The 25,283-nt window shown below is 48.5% G+C and overlaps 1 protein-coding gene across 1 annotated transcript in view; it reads left to right on the top strand.

Moving 5' to 3' along the window:
• The window catches only part of myo1d (myosin 1D), a 53,893-nt gene that overhangs the window by 23,068 nt on the left and 5,542 nt on the right, over positions 1 to 25,283 (top strand). The window contains exons 12-21 of the mRNA XM_076999196.1: positions 650 to 720; positions 1,590 to 1,664; positions 1,757 to 1,889; positions 2,023 to 2,189; positions 4,969 to 5,176; positions 11,266 to 11,489; positions 11,922 to 12,060; positions 12,217 to 12,321; positions 12,478 to 12,591; positions 15,039 to 15,193. Of these exons, the coding sequence (XP_076855311.1) occupies positions 650 to 720; positions 1,590 to 1,664; positions 1,757 to 1,889; positions 2,023 to 2,189; positions 4,969 to 5,176; positions 11,266 to 11,489; positions 11,922 to 12,060; positions 12,217 to 12,321; positions 12,478 to 12,591; positions 15,039 to 15,193 (1,391 nt within the window). The remainder of the gene's footprint in view (positions 1 to 649; positions 721 to 1,589; positions 1,665 to 1,756; positions 1,890 to 2,022; positions 2,190 to 4,968; positions 5,177 to 11,265; positions 11,490 to 11,921; positions 12,061 to 12,216; positions 12,322 to 12,477; positions 12,592 to 15,038; positions 15,194 to 25,283) is intronic.

The raw sequence follows: 25,283 nt of genomic DNA, 5'->3' as shown, positions 1-25,283 counted from the left end.
CTCCCACACACAACCCTCTCCCACACACACCCCTCTCCCACTCTTAGCCTCTCTCTCTCCCACACACACACCCCTCTCCCACACACACCCCTCTCCCACACACAGCCTCTATCTCCCACACACACTGCTCTCCCACACACACCCCTCTCCCACACACAGCCTCTATCTCCCACACACACCCCTCTCCCACACACAGCCTCTATCTCCCACACACACTCCTCTCCCACACACACACACCCCTCTCCCACACACAGCCTCTGTCTCCCACACACAGCCTCTGTCTCCCACACACACACCCCTCTCCCACACACACCCCTCTCTCCCACACACACCCCTCTCCCACACACACACCCCTCTCCCACACACAACCCTCTCCCACTCTTAGCCTCTCTCTCTCCCACACACACACCCCTCTCCCACACACACCCCTCTCCCACTCTCAGCCTCTCTCTCTCCCACACACATCCCTCTTTTTCTGCTTTTTTGCACCGTTCCTCATCCCTCTCCTCAAAATAAGGCCACGCTGTCACCTTGAGAGAACATTTTAAATAGAAAGGGGCTGAAACCGAAGCTTCCATGACACGGCTGTGAGGAGTGGAGCCGGTCTGGTGCGTGTACCTCATCCTCCTCCCTCTTCATCTCTCCACAGCTCTCCCCTACCGACAAGAGCCTGGAGTTCGACCGCGACTTCCGCATTCGCCACTACGCCGGCGACGTGGTGTAAGTAGCCTCACAGGACACTCAAGAGCACCCACACCTGACCAGGTGCGGTTAGGGACCGGGTGTGGTTAGGGACCGGGTGATGTTAAGGACCAGTTGCGGTTAGGGGTCGGGTGATGTTAGGGACCGGGTGTGGTTAGGGGTCGGGTGAGGTTAAGGACCAGTTGCGGTTAGGGACCGGGTGCGGTTAGGGGTCGGGTGATGTTAGGGACCGGGTGCGGTTAGGGGCCGGGTGATGTTAGGGACCGGGTGCGGTTAGGGGTCGGGTCCTGCTGTGAGCATGTATCAGAACCCTGCTCTGTGGGCTAAGGCGGGGAGCAGCTCTAATGTGGCGGTCCCAGGCTGTGGAAGCCGCGCCCGCTGGAACCCTGGGAAATCTCCTGATCTCATGCGCTCCTGCTTCCGGCTCACTCCACCACCTCCGAGCCGCGATTCATCTCCCATCCGTGGCCGTTTTAATACTTTATGAGTCCGTGTCCGGCCTGCCTCCTGGTGCTTAGCGTGTGTACGCGGCCTGGAGACGAGGCTAAAAATACGTCCGTCGGTGCACGTATATTAGCGGCGCGGCCTCTCTGTGAGTCAGCACCAGTGTAATGCTGCTGGCCTCCCCGGGTAATGCTGCTGGCCTCCCCGGGGCCTGAAACACTTACTGTAGCACTTAGACGGCCGAGAGGGAGTGGACAATCAATCGGCCACTCGCCTAGCATTTCCTCTTTGGTGTTTTGTACTTGGGTGCATTTGTGAGGATTAAGTGTAGTGCCCGCCATAGAACAAGGAAGCTTAAACCCACTTTCTGCGTGTTAATGTGAGGCTGCGTGTTTTCTGCTGAAATGCTAACGTGCCTGCCTCGCTGTGTGCTAAATCCACAGTTACTCTGTCATGGGCTTCATTGACAAGAACAAAGATACCCTCTTTCAGGACTTCAAGAGGCTGTTGTACAACAGGTCTGTGCTGCCATATGTTCGGTTTCATCTTCTTGCCTGCGGTAATGACCGACTAATGATAGCCTTTTTTGATGACCCCTGTTGTCTCACAGTTCGAACCCTGTGCTGAAGGCCATGTGGCCCGAAGGCAAGCTCAGCATCACCGAGGTCACCAAGCGACCCCTCACTGCAGGGACGCTCTTCAAGAACTCCATGATCTCCCTGGTGGAGAACCTGGCCTCTAAGGTAGGTGTTTGGAGCACATTTGTGTCTGCTCATGATTATAATGGAAGGGAATATAAAAGTCCATAACGGATGTTCAGAATCAGGTCGCCTTATTTACTGAACGCTCACCGTTGCCCCCTGGTGGTGTGCACAGGAACCATACTACGTGCGCTGCATCAAACCCAATGACGTGAAGTCGCCGTTGCTGTTTGAACACGAGCGCTGTAAGCACCAGGTGGAATATCTGGGCCTTCTGGAGAACGTCCGTGTTCGGCGTGCTGGCTTTGCCAACCGCCAGACCTACGCGCGCTTCTTACAGAGGTGAGTGTCCTCCACACACCTGACCTATTCAGTTCTCACACTCAGACATAAGCCAGAACCTCCCATCATGGTCTTCAAAATAAATGCTGTCATTGCACTTGTTTTGATATAGACTAAAATGCCGGAAACAAAAAACTGTAGATTTCTGTCACAAACCACCATTCTGAGAAAGCACATTGTGCAGGTGTACAATTGAATTGTTATTGCTACTTTGACAGAATGAATGTTTGTTTTCAACAAAAATTCTTTAATGCTGGATTTCTGTGGGAAATGGATGTGTGTGTTAAGGAAATGTCATATTCGACAACACAGGCAAAGGCCAGATAAAGGGAAAGACTTCCCAGCACACCGACAGCTCATGGTTTTGGCCATTGTTTCCGATTGGACACTAGCATTGGACACTACCACTCGGGCCTGCACAGTGAACAGAAAAGCTGTTATTATAAATCCAATATTTGTGAAAATCCGAAATACAGATATTAATCTGGATGTCATTGGCCTTAACCTACTTAATGTTGATACTTTTCTGAAAGAGAAGAGGCTGCTTCAGTACCCACATCTCTGCAGAGGTGTGTTCCTGCCTCTCTGCAGAGGTGTGTTACTGCCTCTCTGCAGAGGTGTGTTACTGCCTCTCTGCAGAGGTGTGTTACTGCCTCTCTGCAGAGGTGTGTTCCTGCCTCTCTGCAGAGGTGTGTTACTGCATCACTGCAGAGGTGTGTTCCTGCCTCTCTGCAGAGGTGTGTTCCTGCCTCTCTGCAGAGGTGTGTTCCTGCCTCTCTGCAGAGGTGTGTTCCTGCCTCTCTGCAGAGGTGTGTTACTGCCTCTCTGCAGAGGTGTGTTACTGCCTCTCTGCAGAGGTGTGTTCCTGCCTCTCTGCAGAGGTGTGTTACTGCATCACTGCAGAGGTGTGTTCCTGCCTCTCTGCAGAGGTGTGTTCCTGCCTCTCTGCAGAGGTGTGTTACTGCCTCTCTGCAGAGGTGTGTTACTGCCTCTCTGCAGAGGTGTGTTCCTGCCTCTCTGCAGAGGTGTGTTACTGCCTCTCTGCAGAGGTGTGTTACTGCCTCTCTGCAGAGGTGTGTTACTGCCTCTCTGCAGAGGTGTGTTACTGCCTCTCTGCAGAGGTGTGTTACTGCATCTCTGCAGAGGTGTGTTACTGCCTCTCTGCAGAGGTGTGTTACTGCATCTCTGCAGAGGTGTGTTACTGCATCTCTGCAGAGGTGTGTTCCTGTGTTTCTGCAGCGCTGCCTTGAAAGTGCCCTTGCTTAACCTTTGTGACAAACAGTCTATCAGAGAAACGACGGCTTGCCAACATACAGTATGTGCTCACATCCGAAAGCGATGTGAACCTGTTGAAATGATTCAGCGGTTTGCATAAATAGCTCCTAAAATGTGACCTGACCTTAATCTGATTACAAATCATTAAGGCAACACAAACGACATTTTACAGTTTCATATTTTTTTTAACGCTTTAAATAATTAAGGTCAAAGGTAAACGGACATACTGGGGTGAGGTCAGTCTGCTGCCTGAGAGCCTGGACGCTTGCGACCAATGGCTGTCCAATGATTGCGGAGCCTGTGGCCAGATGTCAGGTCACCGGTCTGGGTCACGCAACACAACAATGTCCTGAACCCTGGAGTCCATCAATAAGAGAGTGACCCAAAGAGAGCAGGCGTGCCGTGTGGTAGGACAGCCCCAGGATTCTGACTGCAGCCTCCGTGAACTGATGCAGCGTGACAGGAGGCATTTTTAGCGAGTCATTCTGAAGCGTACGTGAGCCGTTGTGTCTAGAGAACTGGGCCAAAGCGGGTCACACCGGCACACCGGCTCATGGCGCCTACGAAAGCTTTTGGATGACATTGCCAGTGAGCGGTAGCGCTAGGTGCTAAGTATACGCAAACACGTTCTCCTTGGTTGTTTAAGCCCTTTATTTCATATGAAAATGTCAGACCAGACCATATTTAACATTTTCTCAGGGTTTACATTTTTTTTTTCTATACATATTCTGTATGCAATGGGAAAAAAATTGTTTATCAATATGTGATATTATAGTCTCTTTCACATGTGCACTCTTATCTTTAAGGAGGTGTTGTCTGTTCCTCTGTGTCGTGTGGACACTGTGTCCTGACTTCAAGCCCCCCCAACACACACCTACACACACATACACAAACAGTTGATCAGATCATGTGTGACACTCCTGTTGCATAAACACCTCCTGGCTCTGAACAAGTATAATGGAGAGAGATGGCCTAACTGCACTAGAACCATTTTGTTCCTGCTCCCTGTCTGTATGAAGGCCACGACCATTGATGAAATATAACCTCCCAATGCACCAGTCGGGCAGTCTGCACTGTAGGACTTGTTCCAAGCACTCGCACCACACGATTTTTAAACACTCTCTCTCTCTCTCTCTCTCTCTCTCTCTCTCTCTCTCTCTCTCTATCTATCTCTCTCTCTCCCCCTCTAACCCACCCCCCTCTGACCGTGGTAGTGACACCATTCTACGTTTTGTAATTGATTCTTCTTGCTGTCTCATATAGCAAAATTCAATAACCGTGCCAATTTGGTTTTATTAAATGGGTCTTGCACACAGACAAAAGTTTAGAAAATTACATTTATATTACGTTCCCCGGATCTGTGACATTTCTCTTAAAATGTCTCTAGTACTGCAGACAAGATGAAAACGGGATTTGTTTATAGACAATAAAATGGGTGGAGTAAAAAGTGGAGGTTATTTGACACCTCTGCCGTCCCATCCCCCCCCCCCCCCCCCCCGCCCAGGTATAAGATGATCTCCGAGTTCACGTGGCCCAATCACGACCTTCCCTCGGACCGCGAGGCCGTGAAGCGTCTGCTCCAGGGATGCGGCTTCGAGCAGGACGCCGCCTTCGGCAAGACCAAGGTGTTCATCCGCACGCCCCGCACCATCTTCAGCCTGGAGGAGCAGAGGGCCGAGATGGTGAAGAGGATCGTCCTCTTTCTGCAGAAGGCAAGGACTCCGCTGGGGATCGGGCTTATTCCAAGACCCTGGGGGTTGTGTCTTTGGTTTGTCATTCAGATTTGCATAGTTGTGTAATTGCTTTTTGCAGGACGTCTTTGTCCTGGTCAGGGTTTTTAAAGGCTGTTAAATATGTACTGACTCATCTGCTGCTGAAAGTGGGGCATTTATTACATGGAGCTTCCTCTATACACACACACACACACACACACACACACACACACACCAGCCCTGAAGGCCGGGATGGCTCCAGCGACCAGTGGTGTGTTACGTCTGCACCAGCCGTCCACTGCAGACCCAGGCAAGGCTTTGACACTCCGCCACTTAATAGCACAACAACGTCCCCAGGCAGCCAGAGACCGAGCCGTCTACCCAGTCCCGTGCTGCTAAAGGTCCGATTCTCCCTTACTGGAAACACTTGTGTTGATGTCGTTCATAAAGTCAAAGTCAAATTGATTTGCACATCGCTTTTTCGAACACGTGCTGTAACAAAGCAGCTTCACAAATGTTTGGGTCCAGACTCGCAAAGTTAAGGAAGAAACCTTGGGAGGGCCAGATCTCAAGAGGAGATCCATCCCAACAACCCCTCCTTGGGCTATTTACTGTGTTATTTTCTTCAGTGTTTTCAGAAAATACACAGGGGTTTTCAGTCTAGTCCTGAGGGACACAGCCCAAACAGCCCAAACGGCCCAAACGGGCTTTTGTTCTGCTTCAGGTCACTGTATACCTGTGTTCAGGTCACTGTATACCTGTGTTCAGGTCACTGTATACCTGTGTTCAGGTCACTGTATACCTGTGTTCAGGTCGCCGTTCAAGGGCTTAAGAGCTCTCGATGACCTGGCTAAGACATACTAGGAGTTTGCCAAAACCCTCCTATGACTTGGGCCCTTGAGGACTGGATTGTGAAGCTTCGATCTAGCAGATCTGGCAGAGCTGATAATTATACTGGTTTTGTACTGTGAAACCCCAGTATTGCTCCCGGGTATTTCAAAAGGTCTTTGTGCTGTTCGAAATACTCTTGTGGCATAGAAGTTCATGAAGGTGTTTTTTGTGTCTGACGCTCTGTAATTTACCTAGATCCTACTTCCCGTTCAAGATTTAGATCATGAGTTTAAATGATTTTGTCATGGAAAAGAGCCACTTAATAGGTGATTTGAACAGAAGCCAATCTGTGAATTCCTACGTTGGTAAAGTGATCCACGGTGATGGCCACAGACCTCGCAGGGCCGTTCCCTGGACAGCGTAGCGTCAGCGTGCCCTCTGCCGGGACGAGAGGTTGACTGTGCGACCTTTGCGCCGACACGGTTGTGCGCAGCAGACGTATCGTCCTGTCACTGCTGCATGGCCCCCTGTCCCCCCGAGGGAAGGCATCAGCTTTGGGGACGTTGTCACTTCATTAAGCTCACTGCTCACCTCCAGGCACTCTGTCTCACCCGCGCTGATATCACTAGCGCCTGTCTGCGCCGAGTGACAAGCAGCACGGACCTAAACGTGCGCACGTTTATGAGCCGGAAGCCGCCATGATCTCTGTCCCCTCCCTGCCTGTGTCCCCCCCCCAACCCGTCCTCACATTCACACTCTCTCTCGCTCCGCAACTGGCTTTAGATCATCTTCCACACTACCCAATCCCTTTATCCGCACCGAGGCAGGCTTGGTTCAGACTGGTTCGGCTCATGCCAAGTGTGCCATTGTTGACAGAAGTGGTAGAATCAGTTCCATGAGTCCCACCCTTCACAACAAGCTCCTTCAGATAAATATATAGAAGCCCAGAATGAGAGTTCTTCCCTGCCATCTCTCAGAATAACCCTCTCTCTCCTGCTTGATGTAATAGCATTTAAATTGATCCCGGAGGTTCTGCAGGCCCCTCCTGTGCCGTGCTTTAAGGACGTGCCCCCAGGATGTGTCTGTCTGTCTCCTCCTCTCACACCTACACACACACACACACACACACACAGCTCATCTCCCCACCCGCTCATGTCTGTGTCCTCATGCCTCTCATTAAGCACTGTGTTTCTTCATCTCCTGTTCTCACACCTCCCCGACCCCTGACCCCACCTCCGGCTTGTGTCTCCTAATGTCCCCTGTCTTCGGCTGTGTCCTGATGAGTCCTCCCCTCGGTGTTCGGTGCTTAGCGCTTGGATGGCTCAGAGACTCGCAGCACATTTCATCAGCTAATACAGGATGTGAAGCTAAGCGGATTAGCTGCTATAAACACTCCGATCTTCAGCGTTAATCAAGACTCTTTTTCCTTTTTCCCCTTTAAATTCACTTTCAGGTTCATTCCTGGCCACGCCCATCATATGGGATGGCCATGTTCAGGTTTTTCTTGAATATTACAGCTTTTTCCACCTATGTTTATGGTATTTACACTTATGTCTATGGTATTTACACTTATGTCTATGGTATTTACACTTATGTCTATGGTATTTCCACCATTCTCCCCAGCTCTTGTCTTTTTTATAACGTTTCTAACAATGGTCCTCTGGATTTCTCTGCTGTGTATTATGTATTCCCGGGTTGGTCGTGGTTGGTTAGACCCTTCACAAATTGAACGGCACCGTCAGTCTTGCAGACAGTGATTCCCCGAATCCTCTTGAGCATTATTTTGCTCTTTTCAAACCTGCTGCAAATGATTTCTGTGATATTTGAAGCGTTGACTTTAATAAAGCAGGCCGCCCCATACGCCGGGTGCTCACCTGTGACGTGCTTTCTCTCATCCTGCCGTTTCGACTTGTCATGTCAAACTACAGGCTTTCAGGACATGTCAGGACACTTGAGCACAAGCCTGTGATGTATGACTATAATTTCCTAGTCCGTGCCGTGTGAGAGGCAGACGGCAAGGCACAGCTCCCAGTAATGTTGTGTGCCATTCAGGAATCACCGTCCAACACATGGATGAACCATTGAAGGACACACTGTATATGAAGATATTTATTTGACTGGAGAAATACCTAATGAGGACGTGATTAGTCAGCGCTCAGTTCTCATTACTTGCCAGATGTTTATTAGTCCACTGGTTATTTTTAAATGACGTTTCTTTTCTGTTTTTCATCCATATTTAGTACCACCAAATGTTGCCTATCAAAATAAGTCATTTCAACTTCAGTGTTTAGTATACCTCAAGCAAGATATCGGGAAATAAAAAGTTCATGATGAGATGATTGCTGGTTACTACGTGAACATTTGTTAAAATGGGAAATGTGGAAAACTCTAATGAGATATGTGAGTAATTATGGGTTGGGAGGCGGAGAGTGAGAGAGGGAGAGTGAGAGAGGGAGAGTGAGAGAGGGAGAGTGAGAGAGAGAGAGGGAGAGAGAGAGTGAGAGAGGGAGAGAGAGAGAGAGAGGGAGAGAGAGAGCACCGTCAAACCAGCAGTGACTGTGGAGGCGGTGACAGCTGCATCATGAGCTCTGCTGTTTCAGTAATGATGGAGGAATGGCAACCCCCCTCTGCCCCAATCACACACACACACACACACACACACACACACACACACACACACACACACACACACACCAGATCCCCGCCATCCCCAGCAGTCTGTTAGAGGTCACAGGAAAGACGGCAGCCTCCATCACAGTGTCGAGCAGCTCGTCAGCCCTGCGGTATTGATTTATGAAAATGTCCCCCCCCCCCGACCCTCCCCATGTCCTCCTCCTCCCCCCCGTCCCTCCCCCCCGTCCCTGGCGACAGGTCGCCTGTTAGGATCTGTCGTGCTGCCACTAAACCGTGTCCCATTCGCGGGGCATCAAGTGTGTCATGAAAAACCACAAATTTTTCCCAGGAGGATTTGCACATGCAGGAATTGTGCACTTGACTGTGATTGGTGGGGGGCTGGGGGTGGGGGTGGGCATGGGGGTGGTATCTGGACTGTGATTGGTTGGGGGGGTGGGGGTGGTATCTGGACGGCATGCACGCCTCTTATGTGGTGGGGTCACACAACTGATGAATGAGAAGCTCCCAACCTCTCACTCATCCGTTATTGTCTGGTGACACCTGATGGGAAGGGCCACGAATCCAAACAGGTGTTGATTTTAGAGAGCTGTATTATATTTCCATGTTTTGTTGTCCGCTAATGGGCAGACCATTTCACAGGACAATTATACTGATTATGATGTGTAAGTACTCCATTTTGTGATCCTATTGATTCTAGTGGTTTTTATAGCAATTGAACTGAAATAAATGCAATCCATCGCCTGACAACAGCTTGGCCAGCATTTAGCAGATTACTGGATTTCAGTCCACTGCCCTTTTTAGGGCCAATCAGAGCCGAGCGTGGTAATCCGTCACACTTAAATGCAATGGGGGAGATCTTCAGTCGGGCTTTGATGAAGCTGTAAACTTGGAGAAGAAGAGCAGAGGAGGAGATGCAGCATTGTGTCCAAGTGCTTAAAACGGCTCAAAATGGCTTATTGGCGTGGGGGGCGGAGTTGAATGGGAGGGAGACCCTGGTCCAGGCCTGATTTACCCACGCTCCCCTGGGGGTCGTATCTCTGGTCCTACCCCACTAACGATAAGCGCAGGCCGTCTGGCAGCCTCCCTGTTTAAACGCCTCGTGGGCCGTGGGCATGGCTGGCTGTGCTGGAGCAGCTCGGTCGCCCGTCTCAACACGCCCACCCTCGCTCACGTACCTCCACCGCCTCTCGCGTTGAGCTGGCAGGAGCAGATACTCACGGCTCGGGGCGCAGCCTGTCCTGCTAGAGAGGGCTGCCCCATTTTGGTGTTTGCGTTTGGATAATGTGATATGCAAATGATGCTCTAACAAGTCTAATTTTTATTGCATGCTTTAAGCATCAAAACCAAGCTGAGACATTCCCAGACGAGGGTTCTGTGACTGTCTTGGCATTCAGATGATCCAGAAAATGTCCAAATATTGCAAGCCGGTCTTTAACTGTGACGCACCAAGCATTCTCCAGCGAACTTTTAACAGTTTGCGAAGGCCGTGTGTACATTTAAAGAGAATGCGACATTTTGTTCCCGTCTTGCAGCCCTGTTCTGTTGTACTTCTGATACGAATTGGCAGAAGGCGTCTTGGTGCACTGTGAGCGGAGTGTGAGAATCATATGTAACGTTCAGTGACTGTGTTGGGCTTTGGATCACACCGTGCTGAGCAGTGACTCACCCGGGTCTCACAGCAGGAAGACGCACCCACAGAGTCACGGAGAGAGAAAAAGTTCTCTCTGCAACCTCCTCGCCTCTCCGCTCTCGTTATGGGGCCTTGCACTGACGACTCGTGAGCACGAGCGCTTGGGACAGAAGGCCACGAAGTTGAGATCTTAAACAGGTTTTGAATTAGCAAACGTTTAAGAACGCCAGGATCTCGCGGCATCGTCCTGGAGCGAATGCACAGGTGTTCTGGAGAAAGAGAGCAGGATCTGTTCAAGGGCTTTGTGCTGACTAGAGGGAATATTCGCCCTCAGAGTCCTTTATTCTGCTTTATTTAGCCAATGGAGTTGCAGGATACATCACTGTGTGGCACACGAAGTGGCTGTGAGGTGATCGTAGCTTCAGGCCAGCATGGGGTAGACACTGACATCATGAGACACACAGGAGCCATTACACTACACAACATATGGCCTGACTAGAATGGTTAGAGCTTCTTCTAATGAAAGTTTACAGATGACCATCTCATCAGGACATACTTCTATTTCTTAAGATTAATATTTAATTTTCATATAGCATAACAAATGTATAAGTATTCCTTAACATGTCTAGTTAGTGCAGATATGAACATGATGTCTGTGTCCACAGTCATGGGTATTCGCACACACAGCCTGTCCTAGAGTGTGAGAGCCAAGTCCTCTGATGGTCGGGGCAGTGTGTAAAGGGAAGGGAGCATGTAGCATCTGCTCCAACAACCCCCGAGAGACGCCTCGTCTTCCCTGGACATCTATTATCCTCCGTTGTTAGCGTGTAAGATGCTGATTACATCGTTTGAGCAGCACTTTGGGTGTCGAGCGTCTGTGTTTTTCTTTAAAACGAGCGTTTTCTGCTGAAGAGGTTCGCCGTAAGTGCGGGGTAGCGAGCGCCATGGTGGGGGGGCTGACCCTTGATGTTTGTTCGCACGTACCTCCTCGCAGGTGTGGCGTGGCACGATCGCGCGGATGCGTTACCGTCGTATGCGGGCCGCGCTGACCATCCTGCAGGCGTACCGCCGTTACAAGGTCAAGTCATACATCCGGGAGGTGAACGCACGCTTCCGAAACGTGGGGAGCACGAAGGACCGCGGCAGGCACGTCAAGTGGCCCACCCCTCCGAAAGTGCTACGCAGGTTTGAAGAGGCCCTGAGGAACATCTACAACAGGTCAGAACGCCAGCACACACACACACACACACACACACACACACACACACACACACACACACACACACACACACACACACACACACAGTGGGATGAATGGGAAATGCAGGATTCACGTAATGTAGGAGTTAATAGTGACTCTCACTCACCATTAACTCCCACTTCGCCTTCTAGCCAGTATGTGGGCAACGGGGGTGACGCGTGTTTTCTTTGTCAGGATCTGGCCTGAATCATTCAAACTCTACGACAACACGCATCAGCTCCCACTTCAGCACAGTTACCATTGTTCGAGGAACGACGTGTCAGAGCTATTTTCCCAACAGGGTCATTGAAAGTGTAACAGATTTCTCAGATTTCTGTAATGTGCATATAAGGCTGTAATAAATATTGGTATTTCTTTCTGTAAACTGTGTTTGTGTATGTGTTTTCTAGGTGGTGGGCCTGGACACTCATTAAAGGCCTGTCCCCCGAGGAGAAATTACAGATCAAGGCCAAAGTGGCCACACTGGAGTGCCTGAAGGGTCAAAGGGCAGACCTGGGCCTTCAGAGACCCTGGCAGGGCAATTATCTGGTCAGTGTCGGAACCTTTGAGTAGAAGGTTCCGAAAAAATACACTAAATGGAAAATTGAGCTGTACCAGTGGGAACATTATACTCCTACAGTGAATGATATGTAGACAGATTGCTTCTTTTCTTCCTGCTCATGCTGTGTGTTTGTGTGTCCTCAGAAGAGTGACAGTCCTGAGAAAGCGTCGACGTTCACCCTGGTGTCCAGTGATCTTCAAAGGAAAGACAAGTTCATGAGGGTCCTCTTCTCCTGCAATGTCCGCAAGGTACAAAATAGAGTACATGAAGCTGTGATCTACGGAAATGTATCTTACTAGTCTGATTTACCTTAACTTGTTCTGTACATGTATTGTATTTGCTGATCCATGTTGATTAGCTGATTAGATCTCTGATTGTAGTTTTTGTCCATTCTGAATCTCCAGATCAACCGCTTCAATAAGGCGGAGAACAGAGCAGTAATGATCACCGATCGTCACCTCTACAAGCTGGACCCACTGAAACAGTACAAGCCCATGAAGACCACCCCACTCTATAACGTACATATGTGCTACTCACACCCTTTATTACACACTACGCTCTTATGCTGCATGTTATGAGTTTATATTGATAACATATCAATGCGATGCTCGAAATCCTGAAACCCCCACTGCATAGGGAACGTCTATGTTTTCCTGTGACCTTTTGAAAACGGTGCAGGCTTTTCGTTGAAGACCAGATTGCGTAACGCCCTCCATGTTTGAATACCGCTGAAGCTACCTGTCGTGCTTCTGGTAGCCCTCAACGTGGGCTCGTCATCCGTCTACCGGATTAGCGGGAGCTTAAATCTGGGACGTTGACCTTGGTGACGCAGCGCTTTTCTTTTCCTTTTGTTGTATGGGAGTGATCTCTCGCCCTCATCATCGACAGGTGAGAAATACGGAGAGCCTAACCCATCTGTGGTGGGTCGGCGAGCGGTGCCATGGGCTCTGGGCCATGTTCCTGACTGAGCTCTGTATGGCTGGACTGGAAATGAGGGAGGGGCCTTGGCTCCTGTTCCAATCACAAAAGCAGTCTGTCTACAGGCGGTGTAGACGACCTTCTGTCCTCTAAGGACGGATCATGAGAATATCTGTCAGAAAAACGATTTGGTGCTGAAAGACAATGGGGTCCATCATTTAAAACTCTGCACAAAGAAAGCTGCATGCAAGAGCTTTTTGATCATATTATGATGTGTGTCTGTGTGTGTGTGTGTGTGTGTGTGTGTGTATCATATATATGTACAAATATATCACATATATGTGATTTGGCGTGATGTCCATGGACACCATAGCATTTAATGTTGCTTACGTTAGCAGTTTGATCATTTAGTTATTTGCAGGAGAAGAACATGTCATTGTTGCTGAACAGGCAAAAAGCTGCTGCCCTGCTAAACCTTCTTTGACCTCATATTTATTGCTCTACTGAGGACGATGCAGCCATCACAGCAGCACCCATTCAACTGACAGCTACAGGGTTTAGTACCCCAGCTCATATTGTATTATCAAACGCTTAAGCATTGAATATGCCCTGGAAAAGACATGGGGATATAAAAAAAAAAAAAGATAATGCAACACCCTCCAACCCCCCACACCCCCCCCCCCCCCCCCCACATTCCTCCCCTCTCCTCAGCTCCTTTCCTCCCTCCCCATTCATCTTCCTCTCTACTGTTGTCATGCCAACATCCCGGGAGATGGGGTTGTCATGACAACGGAGCAGGAGGAGAGATCAGCTGACGTCTGGTATCGTTCAGGCATGTGCACAAATTTACCTCCTCTGTGTTGCCCTTCTGTTCGGGCTTAAACGTGTCTCCGTTATTTTTTCTTTGTCTTATCGTCTTTATGTCGTTCTCGGTCTCCGTCTCTCGAGCTCGCAGTATCACAGTATATTAGATCATTTACAATATTACGTCATCTACGATATTTCGTTTGGGATAGTCCTGAGATATATATATATATATATATATATATATATATATATATATATATATATATATATATATATATATATTAAGCTTCAAATTGAGAGTTGTGTTTTAATTAGTTTTGGAAGATGACATTTTGAAGGCCTTCCCACGCACACCACTGCATCATCATCTCACTTATGTATACAAATATTTTGAGCTTCCTTAATTGTAAATGGCTCCTATTATGGTCCCCGCACACTCACAGACATATAGACAGGAGTCAATGGTTATGTAACACATTCCCTGAAAAACACACCGGGGAAGGCGAGTGAGGATGGCTGATCTCCGCTGGCTGATCTCTGTTGGCTGATCTCTGTTGGCTGATCTCCGCTGGCTGATCTCCGCTGGCTGATCTCCGCTGGCTGATCTCTGCTGGCTGATCTCTGCTGGCTGATCTCCGTTGGCTGATCTCTGTTGGCTGATCTCTGCTGGCTGATCTCTGCTATCATGGTGTGTTCTGGTGCAGCAGCACCAGAACGGTCCACTCTGATTCAGCCTTCGTCCGTCCCACTGCCCGGACCCTCACAACATTAGCGTCTAAATGTCGTATCCGGAACATGCACTCTGCCCATTGATGTGCTGGTTCCGGTTTGGTCCCAGCGGCGGTACCAATCCCATGTATGTGAACACTTTAACTGTGGCCCAGACGTGGCCGGATGTGGCCTGCAAATGGAGTGTTTCATCTCCAGTTGCAAAGAGGCTAAATGGCGTTCCTAATATGGTGGGGGACCTGGTTGTCCTATGAGTAGTGATTTTTGCTAATGGCGATGTTCATCTAGTTGTGTCCCATCTCCTCTTTGCACTGAATTGAAGAAAGACAAGTGGAGAAATCCTTAAACTGTTTCATAGAGCCCTGACTACTACTCACCTATGAACCCCTGCTGACGCCCTGTGCCATGTCCTGCACCTACAGCTCCACGTCCAGGAGAAGAGGAGCTGACCTGCTGCTGGTGACGCTGTTCCTGGTCCCTGTTCTCACCTCCTCTGCTCTCTCCCTCCCAGGTGACGGGACTGAGCGTGTCCCCAGGGAAGGACCAGCTGGTCGTCTTCCACACCAAGGACAGCAGGGACCTGATCGTGTGCCTGCAGGGCATCCTGCCAGCGGGAGAGAGCCGCATTGGCGAGCTGGTTGGCACCCTGCTCAGCCACTTCAAAAGGTAGAGACCCGCGATGGCACACCTGCTGCCCCTCACCCCCCCCCCCCCCCCCCCCACCCCCCACCCTCGCTTCCTGCCCCCCGGGGGGGCTGCGTGCGCACAGAACTAGCACCCAGCACGGCAACGCGCGCAACATTAGTTTTAGTTGTAGCGTCTGTCTCACTTAAATCAGAGCTCGCCATATGAGACACAGCAAATGGCCCGAGGTTTGTTCCAGTGACGCATGAGAGTTTGCTGGATGGACATTATATTGGAGCTCAGCTGAAGCACCAGGTGGGTGTGCTGTACGCTTTGAATAAAGGACGGGCCAGATACGCGGGGTGATCCCAGCTGATTCTTGTGAGGTGTCCCTGTCTGACTGTCTGTGCACGTGCGTCTGTCCATGTTTGTGTCTGTTCGCGCGCGCGTGTGTGTGTGTGTGTGTGTGTGTGTGTGTGTGTGTGTGTGTGTGTGTGTGTGTGTGTGTTTCTCTGCATGTGTCTGTCAATTCCAGTAACAGTAATCCAGACTCGGTTGAGTAGTCAGCAGGGAAGGAAATGAGGACATTGATGTTTTCCACTTCTGCGTGTTGGCCAGAAAGGTGTGTGGGCCGGACGGGGAGTTCTAGTGCTGTTTGTTCTTCCATCACCCTCAGCAAAGCTTCTAGTGCAGCACTTCTGAAATGGCCTACTGTAAACAGATTGAACCTTTTTGTACACAAAGAGCAATCAAACACACACTCCTCTTTCTGAATGTAAGCTCCTGCTTATTTACAGCTTCTGTCTGAACCTTAAGATGCTTCACTTCTTCTGCCCCATGATACATTACTAAACTCGCCCACTGGGATTCACACGAGCACTGCACGCCGTGAAGTAGAGGATTAATGTGTCCAGATATGGCCTAATAAAATTCACCCTATGCTTCCCTACTTGTGTAGAAAAGCCCCGCAACACTAGTGCTAATGAGCGGAGACGGCGTGTCTCCTTCGGGGCCGTCCGTCAGCGCGGGGCTGAGGCGTGTGCCAGGCCCCGTCTGCTGCTGGCTGCTCCATGAAGATACACGCTTCATCTTCCATCCTCCTCTCCATCGGACCATTTAGCAAAGCCTGCGGCCTCGAGAGAGTCCACCATGGGCCCGGGCCCTGCCCTGTACAGACACCCGGCCTCTGCCATCAGCACTGCGACACATGCGATTTTATCCTAGAGAAGTAACAGCTGAAACAAATACAGTTTTTACTGTTCGCGGTGTACACTGGGACTAGAAAGAAACTGCATACACAGACTTTTTTTTCTACCTGCTGTGTTTGTGTACTACTAAAGTGTGCTGTCTAACCCAAATCAGTCAGAGTGGCCAACTTTGCTTTATGAAAGCGCATAACCCTGTTGTCTTGGATGGCGCCAGGCAGTTGTTGTGATATCCAACGCCCACCTCATCCCCGCTGTAGTGAACAATAGCAGCTGACGTGTCCTTCCTCGTCCTTACCTCTGCAAACCAGGCTCTGGTTCTGTCTGTCTGTACCTCTTTCTGTGTTCTGTCCCCCCCCCTTCCTTAATCTCCCTCTCTCCGTTTCGTTTACGTTCTCTCCTTTTTTCTCTTCATTTTCTCTTGTCTGCACCTGCTTGCTCCCTCCCATCCTTTTCTCTCAGTCACTTTTCCTCCCTTTCTTTCCTTTTATCCTCCTGCACTGAACACGTGCTGTTGTTCCAGCGTTGAGGGGAACTCTATATTTAGCCGAGTTCCTGACATTGAGATGTAGATCCTGCACATAGTGCATCTCCATTTGCTCTTATTCTCCTCAGAGGGAACACTAGATCCATTATTCGATCATTCTTTAACCAGCCTTCTTCTCACACACACACACACACACACCCATCACAGGAAAATATGAAATCCATAATGATCTTAATAACTTGTAATTTATCATATTATAAAGAAAGTACATATGTCCTATGCACGTGAAAACATGACACGTAGTTCTTTAAAGAGAACACATTGTTAGTTTCTCAAATGTTTTTTGAACATCTTTTTTTTTTACTTAGTGGTGTTTATTTAGCAGTGGACGCTAGTTCTCCCATTTGCCTTTGAAGCTCTCAGGCAATATCACTGGAATATCACCGGCCCACTTCAGAAAACTGCCTCTGTCCATGAAACTCACTGCTGTCTCCTGCTCTTGTCTCTCACACACAGAGCTGAATGAGAAACCTGTTTCCATTGATATCTGGCTCTCCAGCGAAATGCCTGTGAGGAGCCAAATGAATTGATTCACTGGGGGGAATTCATTAACTGTGTTTTCTTTTCACTGTTCTCTGAGGAAATGAATCATGTTGTTTTCGGTCTCCATGGGAGTTCCTAGGATGCCGTGAGTGTATCTTCTAAGGCCCTGATAATATAAAGTGCACTGGCATTTAAAAAATGTCAAAAAGTGGTGCTACAGGCCACAGTTCTCCAGCTAACTGTGTGTAGGTGTGCGGATAGGTCACTGGGATGACAGAAGTTTGGTCACATCTCCGAGACTGTGGACAGCCTTAACCAGCTGCCACTCTGACTCTCCTCCCTCACGCTTCTCTTCAGCTCCCATGCAGGTATCTCTCACTCTGCTGCAGTAGTGATGTCTGCCTGTCTCCCTGTGTCACTCTTCTTCTCACCCTGCAGTGTAACAGCTCTCTCTTGCTCATACACGCTTGCGCGCGCTCTCTCTCTCTCTCTCTCTCTCTCTCTCTCTCTCTCTCTCTCTCTCTCTCCCTCTCTCTCTCATTCTAAGTGTGACTCAGCAGAATTATGTGCCATTTTTTTTATTGATCTCCGCTCTGCTAGGCCTCTGTCTTGAAGCTCCACACACAACACTAATGGACCTCACTGCAGAGGGGTGGGCGGGGCTAAAGCGTGTACAACCTGCGTGCTGAAATGTGTGTGGGGGACTGAGCCTACACTGCAACACGGTGGTGGGCCTGGTTGCCACGCGGCCCTTCAGACGCTGCCCACGTTCTTCGCCCGCTCCCAGCTCGGCGATGGACCCACCCCCTCCCTCCTGCCTGTAACCCCGCCCCCCCCCCACGCCGCTGTCCTGATGGGTAGCGTGAGGTAGGAGAAGCAGGTCGGGTGAGGAGCAGGAGCCAGGCCCACGCGGGAGAGGCCGGTTAGCGGAGGCTAGTGGAGTTCTTCAGGCGCTTTACAGCCATGCTGCCGACAGCCATCCTCACCGAGCAGAGATGATGGAGAGAGACCGGGCACGAGGGTGTGTGTGTGTGTGTGTGTGTGTGTGTGTGTGTGTGTGTGTGTGTGTGTGTGTGTGTGGGGGGGGGGGGGGGGGGGCTTGCTTTATATACCACTTCAGATACAGTTTGTACATACACAGAAAATGGTGTTGGCTCTATTAGTGTCTTTTGATTCTGTCCCATTGCTTTTCAGTGGAAAGTTCAGAGGCATTTTTCCTATTTCATGTATTCCGTAATTACCGAGCGCTTTAGTTCTCGGGGTGTGTCTACGCCGCGTGTCCCCAGAATGCTGTCAGATCTCCTTCAGCAAGGTCAACCTTTGTGACAAATTCCCAACACAGACTCAGAGGAGTTATGCTCCATCTCCCCTTATTTCCTCTTTCTCTCCCCCTCTCTTTCTCACTCCATCACCACCCCTCCCCCTGTTCTCTGGCTCCTTCGTTCCCTTGACTTTCTCCCTGTGCCTGACACCCCCCCCCTCCACCGCCCTGCGTTCTCTGCTGCAGATGCAGTTCCCATAGCAACCAGTCAATCCATGTTCATCTGATATTTAATCCATTAGTAAGCCATCCAGGCAAAGAATGCTAATAACAGAGAGAGAGAGTGAGAGAGTGAGTGAGATGTCAGATAAGAATATTTTTTCTTTAAATAGCTAATTGCTTGCCCCTGAATATAAATCTAGGTTTGAAATATCTATTGCTTTTGTTTATGATGAAATTCCCATCTGCACTGATTTAGGTCAAAGTCTTCTAGCTCAGCCGAACACATTTGCTGCATTAAGCTCCTCTCTCTATCTTCCCTCTGTCACCACAGTACACAGGAAGAACACTCAATGTTCCTCCATTACATTCCCATTCCTTCTGTGTCTGGGAGAGTACCACACACACACACACACACACACACACACACACACACACACACACACACACACACACACACACACACTGGTTTATTTGCTTATTTCTTTTTCTTTCCTGGAAAGTTTGGTTATTCACTGAGCTCGGTGCATCAGGGTAGTTTGTCACCTTCCACTACTGCAGCAAGAACGCCTGAGGGGGTGTATAGGGTCACTGGGGTTATTAGTAGATGGATGGATGTAACCGGCTCAGCTTGGTGTGTGTGTGTGTGTGTGTGTGTGTGTGTGTGTGTGTGTGTGTGTGTGTGTGTGTGTGTGTGTGTGTGTGTGTGTGTGTGTGTGTGTGTGTGTGTGTGTGTGTGTGTGTGACCTACTTTCACTAGCCCTGCATTGCTGTTGCTCCTGCTCTCTCGTTGCTTGCTCTCCATCTTCAAACCATCCAGACATGCAGGACCAGTGCTGCCAGTGAGCCCCGCCCCCTCCCCCTGCCCCTCCCCCCGCCCCTCCTCCAGTGTATAGTGGGCTGTTCGCAGGCAACTGTTTCACACCTACATGTCCAGTTAGCCGTGCACCACGACCTGCTCCTCCTGCAGCTGTTGTCATCTGTTCAGTGTGAACCACAACACCAGCACATGCACCTCCATAATCTCCACCGTGCATCTTCTCTTCTGCCAAACACCTCCCTATCAGTAGCTCCCTCCCCACCTCCTGCTGTGTCGCCCCCTCCCTCCACATCTATCTGTGCATGTGCTCCCCCAGCTCTTCTCCCTACAGCTCCTCCTGGCCTCCTTCCCAGGTTCAAGTCCCCACTGCTAATCCAGACTGAGCCACTTCATGGTCGATATGCTCTATTTTAATGGCCAATGGCGAATGACCATAAAAATGTATTACAAGGTTATGGATGAGTTCAACAGACTGGAGAAAATGTAGGTAACATAGGTAATGGAGGTAACAAAGGTAATAAAGATAACATAGTTAATGGATGTAACATAGGGAATAAAGATAACATAGGTAATAAAGATAACATAGGTAATAAAGATAACATGGGTAATGGAGGTAACGTAGGTAATAAAGATAACGTAGGTAATGGAGGTAACATAGGTAATAAAAATAACGTAGGTAATGGAGGTAACATGGGTAATAAAGATATCATAGGTAATTAAGGTAACATAGATAATAAAGATGACGTAGGTAATTGAGGTAACAGGTACTGGAGGGGAGAAAATGTAGGTAATGGAGGTAACGTATGTAATGGAGACAGCGTAGGTAATGGAGGTAAAGTAGGTAATAAAGATAACATTGGTAATGGAGGTAACATAGGTAATAAAGATAACGTTGGTAATGGAGGTAACATAGATAATAAAGATGACGTAGGTAATTGAGGTAACATAGGTACTGGAGGGGAGAAAATGTAGGTAATGGAGGTAACGTATGTAATGGAGACAGCGTAGGTAATGGAGGTAACGTAGGTAATGGAGATAAAGTAGTTAATGGAGGTGACGTAGGCAATGGAGGGGAGATAATGTAGGTAATGGAGGTGACGTAGGTTCCCCCTTTTCCTCTCCTCTCTTAAATCTACATTATTGATTTATTTGCTCCTTTCACACAAGATCTTATCACTAGCACCAATTCCACCTATTGTAAAATAACAGACTACGATGCATAATTAGCACACGCGCCACAATAGATCTACATGCTCGGCGTCTGATGCCATTGTGACTTGTCACCTCCTGTGACCAAGTCCCTTTGGGAAGCAAAATCGTTTTGAGCCTGTGGAGAAGATTACAATAGAGACAGGATATAAGGCACATGCTCCTTCACCCCTGGCATCTGTCCCATTGGGGTAGGAACTGTTAGGAGCAGATTGTCCTGGGTTTCCTGGGTGTCTTACAGCCTTACGTGGTGGGGGGAATTTCCCCTTCATCGGGAATCTGGCGAGCGCTGGTCCTGGCAGCCTGTACCCCACTCCCAGTGGGTCCGCTTACTCGACCGGGGTAAATCCCACCGGCGCCCATTTGGTGCTAAACCTTCAGCACAGGTGATTGACCCCACACCTGTAATGGAGTTAAGACCGTAGCTCTGCTCACAGAGCGCTGTGATTTCTGTCCCTCCAAACAGTCGGCTCTTGGCTCCATCCCTGGCTAAGACGGGCACTAAAACATGTCTGCTCGGCTTCTCTCTAGATTAGCAGGCTTTCGTATATCTGCATGGCTGATCCACGCTGCTCTCCCAGATGCTGGGAAGAGATGCTGAGATAGTCACAGGCAGCCTTTGATCTTCTGATTTCTTGGAAGCTGTTGTGCGGAGCTCCACTGCAGAGTTTCCTCAGCTTGGCTGCGCTCTCCGCCTTTCACTGGCCGCACCCAGCACATCCTTAGCCCCTCACTCTTCTCCCTCTGAAGACATGGGCCTTTGATCAACTCTTTTTTTAAGCTCTTTTCCCCATACGTTTCTAAATGGCCTACTTGGTTAATCTCCTTAAGAGTTATAGCTTCCTTACTGTTTAAGTGTGTGTGTGTGTGTGTGTGTGTGTGTGTGTGTGTGTGTGTGTGTGTGTGTGTGTGTGTGTGGGAGAGAGAGAGAGAGAGAGAGAGTACCGAAATAAAGAAATCTGCAGTAGATCTGCAGCACTCGTATGGCTCATAAAAGTATTGGAGGCAAAGGTTTGTGTGGACTGGATAAATAAATAATAGCTCTGGTTTAGACAGGGGAAGCAGTGGCCATTGCCTCCCCGCCCCCTCAGCTATGACTTTGGTGGAATTTTACATTAGCCATAATCAAGGCTGATCTTTGGACGGGGACAAAGCTTGTTTTTTATTTTATTTTTTTTCTCATTAATTAAACAGTTTCATGTTAGTATGACACTGGGGCTTTTCAGAGAACTGGGTTACAATGTAAGAATTGCATGGGAACCATACTAGCACTGTAAAGCAGTAAAATGTATTTACTGCAAATAAATAAATAATCAATTAGCATCATAGTCTGATTAAATATTGGGTATTTAAGTGTTTAAAATGCAATAGCTGGCAGGACAGTGGCTCTTATCCAAAATGACCCCAATCAGTGCCAGTTAGACTGACCTTTACCAGAAAGTAATTTTGTCTTTACAACACAACAACAGTAAAGTTTGCAGTGTTTGAACAGATAGGGGGGTGTGCATCTGATGCATCTGTACACGCCATCTTTTCTGTGTAGCAGCAGGCTGGGCTGGGGTAGGGTAGCTCTGCGCTAATCCCTCTGCACTCTATAGCACTAGCAGAGTTTATTATTAGCAACCTGAGAGGGGTGGCTTCATTTCCTGAGCAAGAGAGAGAGGAAGAGGAGAGAGAGATTCAGAGAGAGAGAGAGAGAGAGAGAGAGAGAGAGAGACTAAGAGAGGCAGGGATGGAGGGAGAGGTGGGGAGCATGTGAGACATGTGCTGCAGCCATGTGACCTATAGCGAGAGTGAGAGGGATATATATAGAGAGAGAGAAACAGAGAGAGAGAGAGAAACAGAAAGGGAGTGAAAGAAGGAGAGAGAGGGAGGCAGAGAAAGAGAGAAAGACAGAGAGAGTCAAAGCATTATGAAACGCTCTCCCCAAAAGTAGATTGTTGTGTCAAACCCTCAACAAAGTCATATAAACATAGAAACTGGAGGAACTTGAATTGGCTATTAAAGATAATCAGAACCTTTCTCAATTACTCAACAGGAACTCAAGGAGAAAATTCACAAAGTAAAATCAAAGAAACTGTTTAACCTTGTTCTGGGTATTGGTTTCTTTCCTGAAATCTGGAATCAAGGACTTATAACATAAATCAATAAGTGCAGAGATACATTCAAGCAATTACAGAGGCATCTGTATGAACAGTTATCTGGGGGAGTGGATGTGTAGCATTTTAATTTCTAGATTTCTGAACTTCCTTACTAAGTGCACTGTCCTAAGAAGAAGTCAGATTGGATTCCTTTCACATTACTGCACCAGAGATCACATTTCCACCCTACACGCCCTAACTGATTAATATGTAGTCCAAAATTAAAGAACAATTTTGCATGCTTAATAGACTTTAAAAATGTATTGATTGAATCTGGCAGCAAGGTTTATTTTACAAAATTTTAGAAAGTGGTGTATACGGTGTGTACTTATAATGTCAGTGTATACGGGAAATAGGTGCGGAAAAACAATTGGCCATAAACAAACAAACCTCTCTCAGGAATGTGGAGTGATACAAGGCTACAGTCTAAGTCCAACACATTTTGGCAAAAATGTGAGTCCACAGCTCCTGGTCTCACTCTGAATGTCTGATGTATGCAGATGACCTCGTTCTGCTGTCACCCACTGCACAGGGTCTACAGCAGAAACTGGACCTGCTGTACCTAAAAAATACTAATGTCCTGAAATTCCAGAAAGCATCAAGATCTCAGGGCTGAAGACACACATTTGCATTAGGTACCAACAATACTGAATGCTCAAACAATTACAGTTATTTAGGGATCAAAATGAGTTCTTCTGGATATTTTAACCTGACAGTGAATTAACAGGGAGGAAAAGCAAGCATGGATTTATATGCCACAAAACAACACGTATTGGTACAAATCCCAGTCAGAATATGGCTAAAAATGTTTAGAATGCAGTACCAGGGGTTGAGCAAAGAGAGCAGTCATTATTCAGCAGTAACACACACTAACACTATACTAACACTCACTACTACTACCCTAACACTACACTAATACTGCACTAACACACAAAACTACTACACTAACACACACACACACACACACACAAAGATAAGAGTCCCCTCAGCTGGACCTGGCACACAGTTCAGTACTAACACTACACTAACACACACTACTACTACTACTCCATCACTGCACTAAAACACACTAAGACACACTAAAACTACACTAACACTAGTGTTGCCATGGAGAAAGGCAGACAAACTGTCCTGGCTACCTAAAGAGGAGACACAGTGTCAGCAGGGCCAGGACAACAATCATTATTGCTTTTACTGTTATTATTAATAACCATTTCTGTTACTGGTAGCAGTTATACTATTGTTGTATATTCTATGTCTATTTGATAATTCCAGTGTGATTAGCTTTGGCAGTAGAAAAATGCATATTTGTCATGCCAGTAAAGCACCATTGAATTGAACTGAATTAAGAGATAGAGAGAGGGACAGAGAGAGTGTGATGGAGAGTTCTGGAAGTTCTTGAAGAAGGGGTTGTTTTCTGTACCAGTAGTCATGGGGTCGTCCTGGCAATTAGGGATGAGATGAAGGATGCTGTGTAGGTGCTTCTCAGCTCAGAGTAAACACTGCACCTTGCGGTGGTCTGTGATGTGGAGAGGGGCAGCTGTCCTGAAACGTGTGTGTATGTGTGTGTGTAGTGGTCTGTGATGTGGAGGAGGGCCAGCTGTCCTGAAGCATGTCTGCTGTATTTGAGTCTGAAGCATGTCTGCTGTACTGGGTTGTCGGGGGGGGGGGGGTGTTCTTAGACCTGTACCTTTCTTCTCCCACAGTTCCTCCTCCACACCTTGTCTTCAGCAGATAGGTATGCGAATAAAGACGCAGACAGTTGCACACACCCCCACAGGCACACTTGCAGCGTATCGATCAGGAGCGGCTGGTGTTTTTATAACTCTCTAAAGCGCAGTAACGTCTGCCAGTTAAAAATGAAGGCGGGGCAAGTTAGGGCGGCCAACCCAGCCGTGGGTCATCTTTCACATCAGTGTCCTACAGGGTGTACCCTTCTCCACACCCCGCTGCTTTTGTACAGATATATCTCTCTCTCTCTCTCTCTCTCTCTCTCTCTCTCTCTCTCTCTCTCTCTCTCTCTCTCTCTCTCTCTCTCTCTCTCTCTCTCTCTCTCTCTCTCTGTTTCCCTCTCTGTTTCCTTTTTCTCACTGACTCACTGGAGAACATAGCCTCTTGGGGGGGGGGGAAGAGCTGGAAAGAATTGATTTTCTCGTGGGCCATGTGGTGTGTTCTGCTTTTGAGCCCTTAGTGATCACGTCTGACCCCGAGAAAGTGACTCCGGAGTGGGCAGTTCCCAGATCTCTT

This window comes from Brachyhypopomus gauderio, chromosome 3 (assembly GCF_052324685.1).
Source record: "Brachyhypopomus gauderio isolate BG-103 chromosome 3, BGAUD_0.2, whole genome shotgun sequence".
NCBI lineage: Eukaryota > Metazoa > Chordata > Actinopteri > Gymnotiformes > Hypopomidae > Brachyhypopomus > Brachyhypopomus gauderio.
The sequence above is the reverse complement of the archived record's forward strand: the minus strand, read 5'-3'. Positions and strand labels throughout refer to the sequence as shown.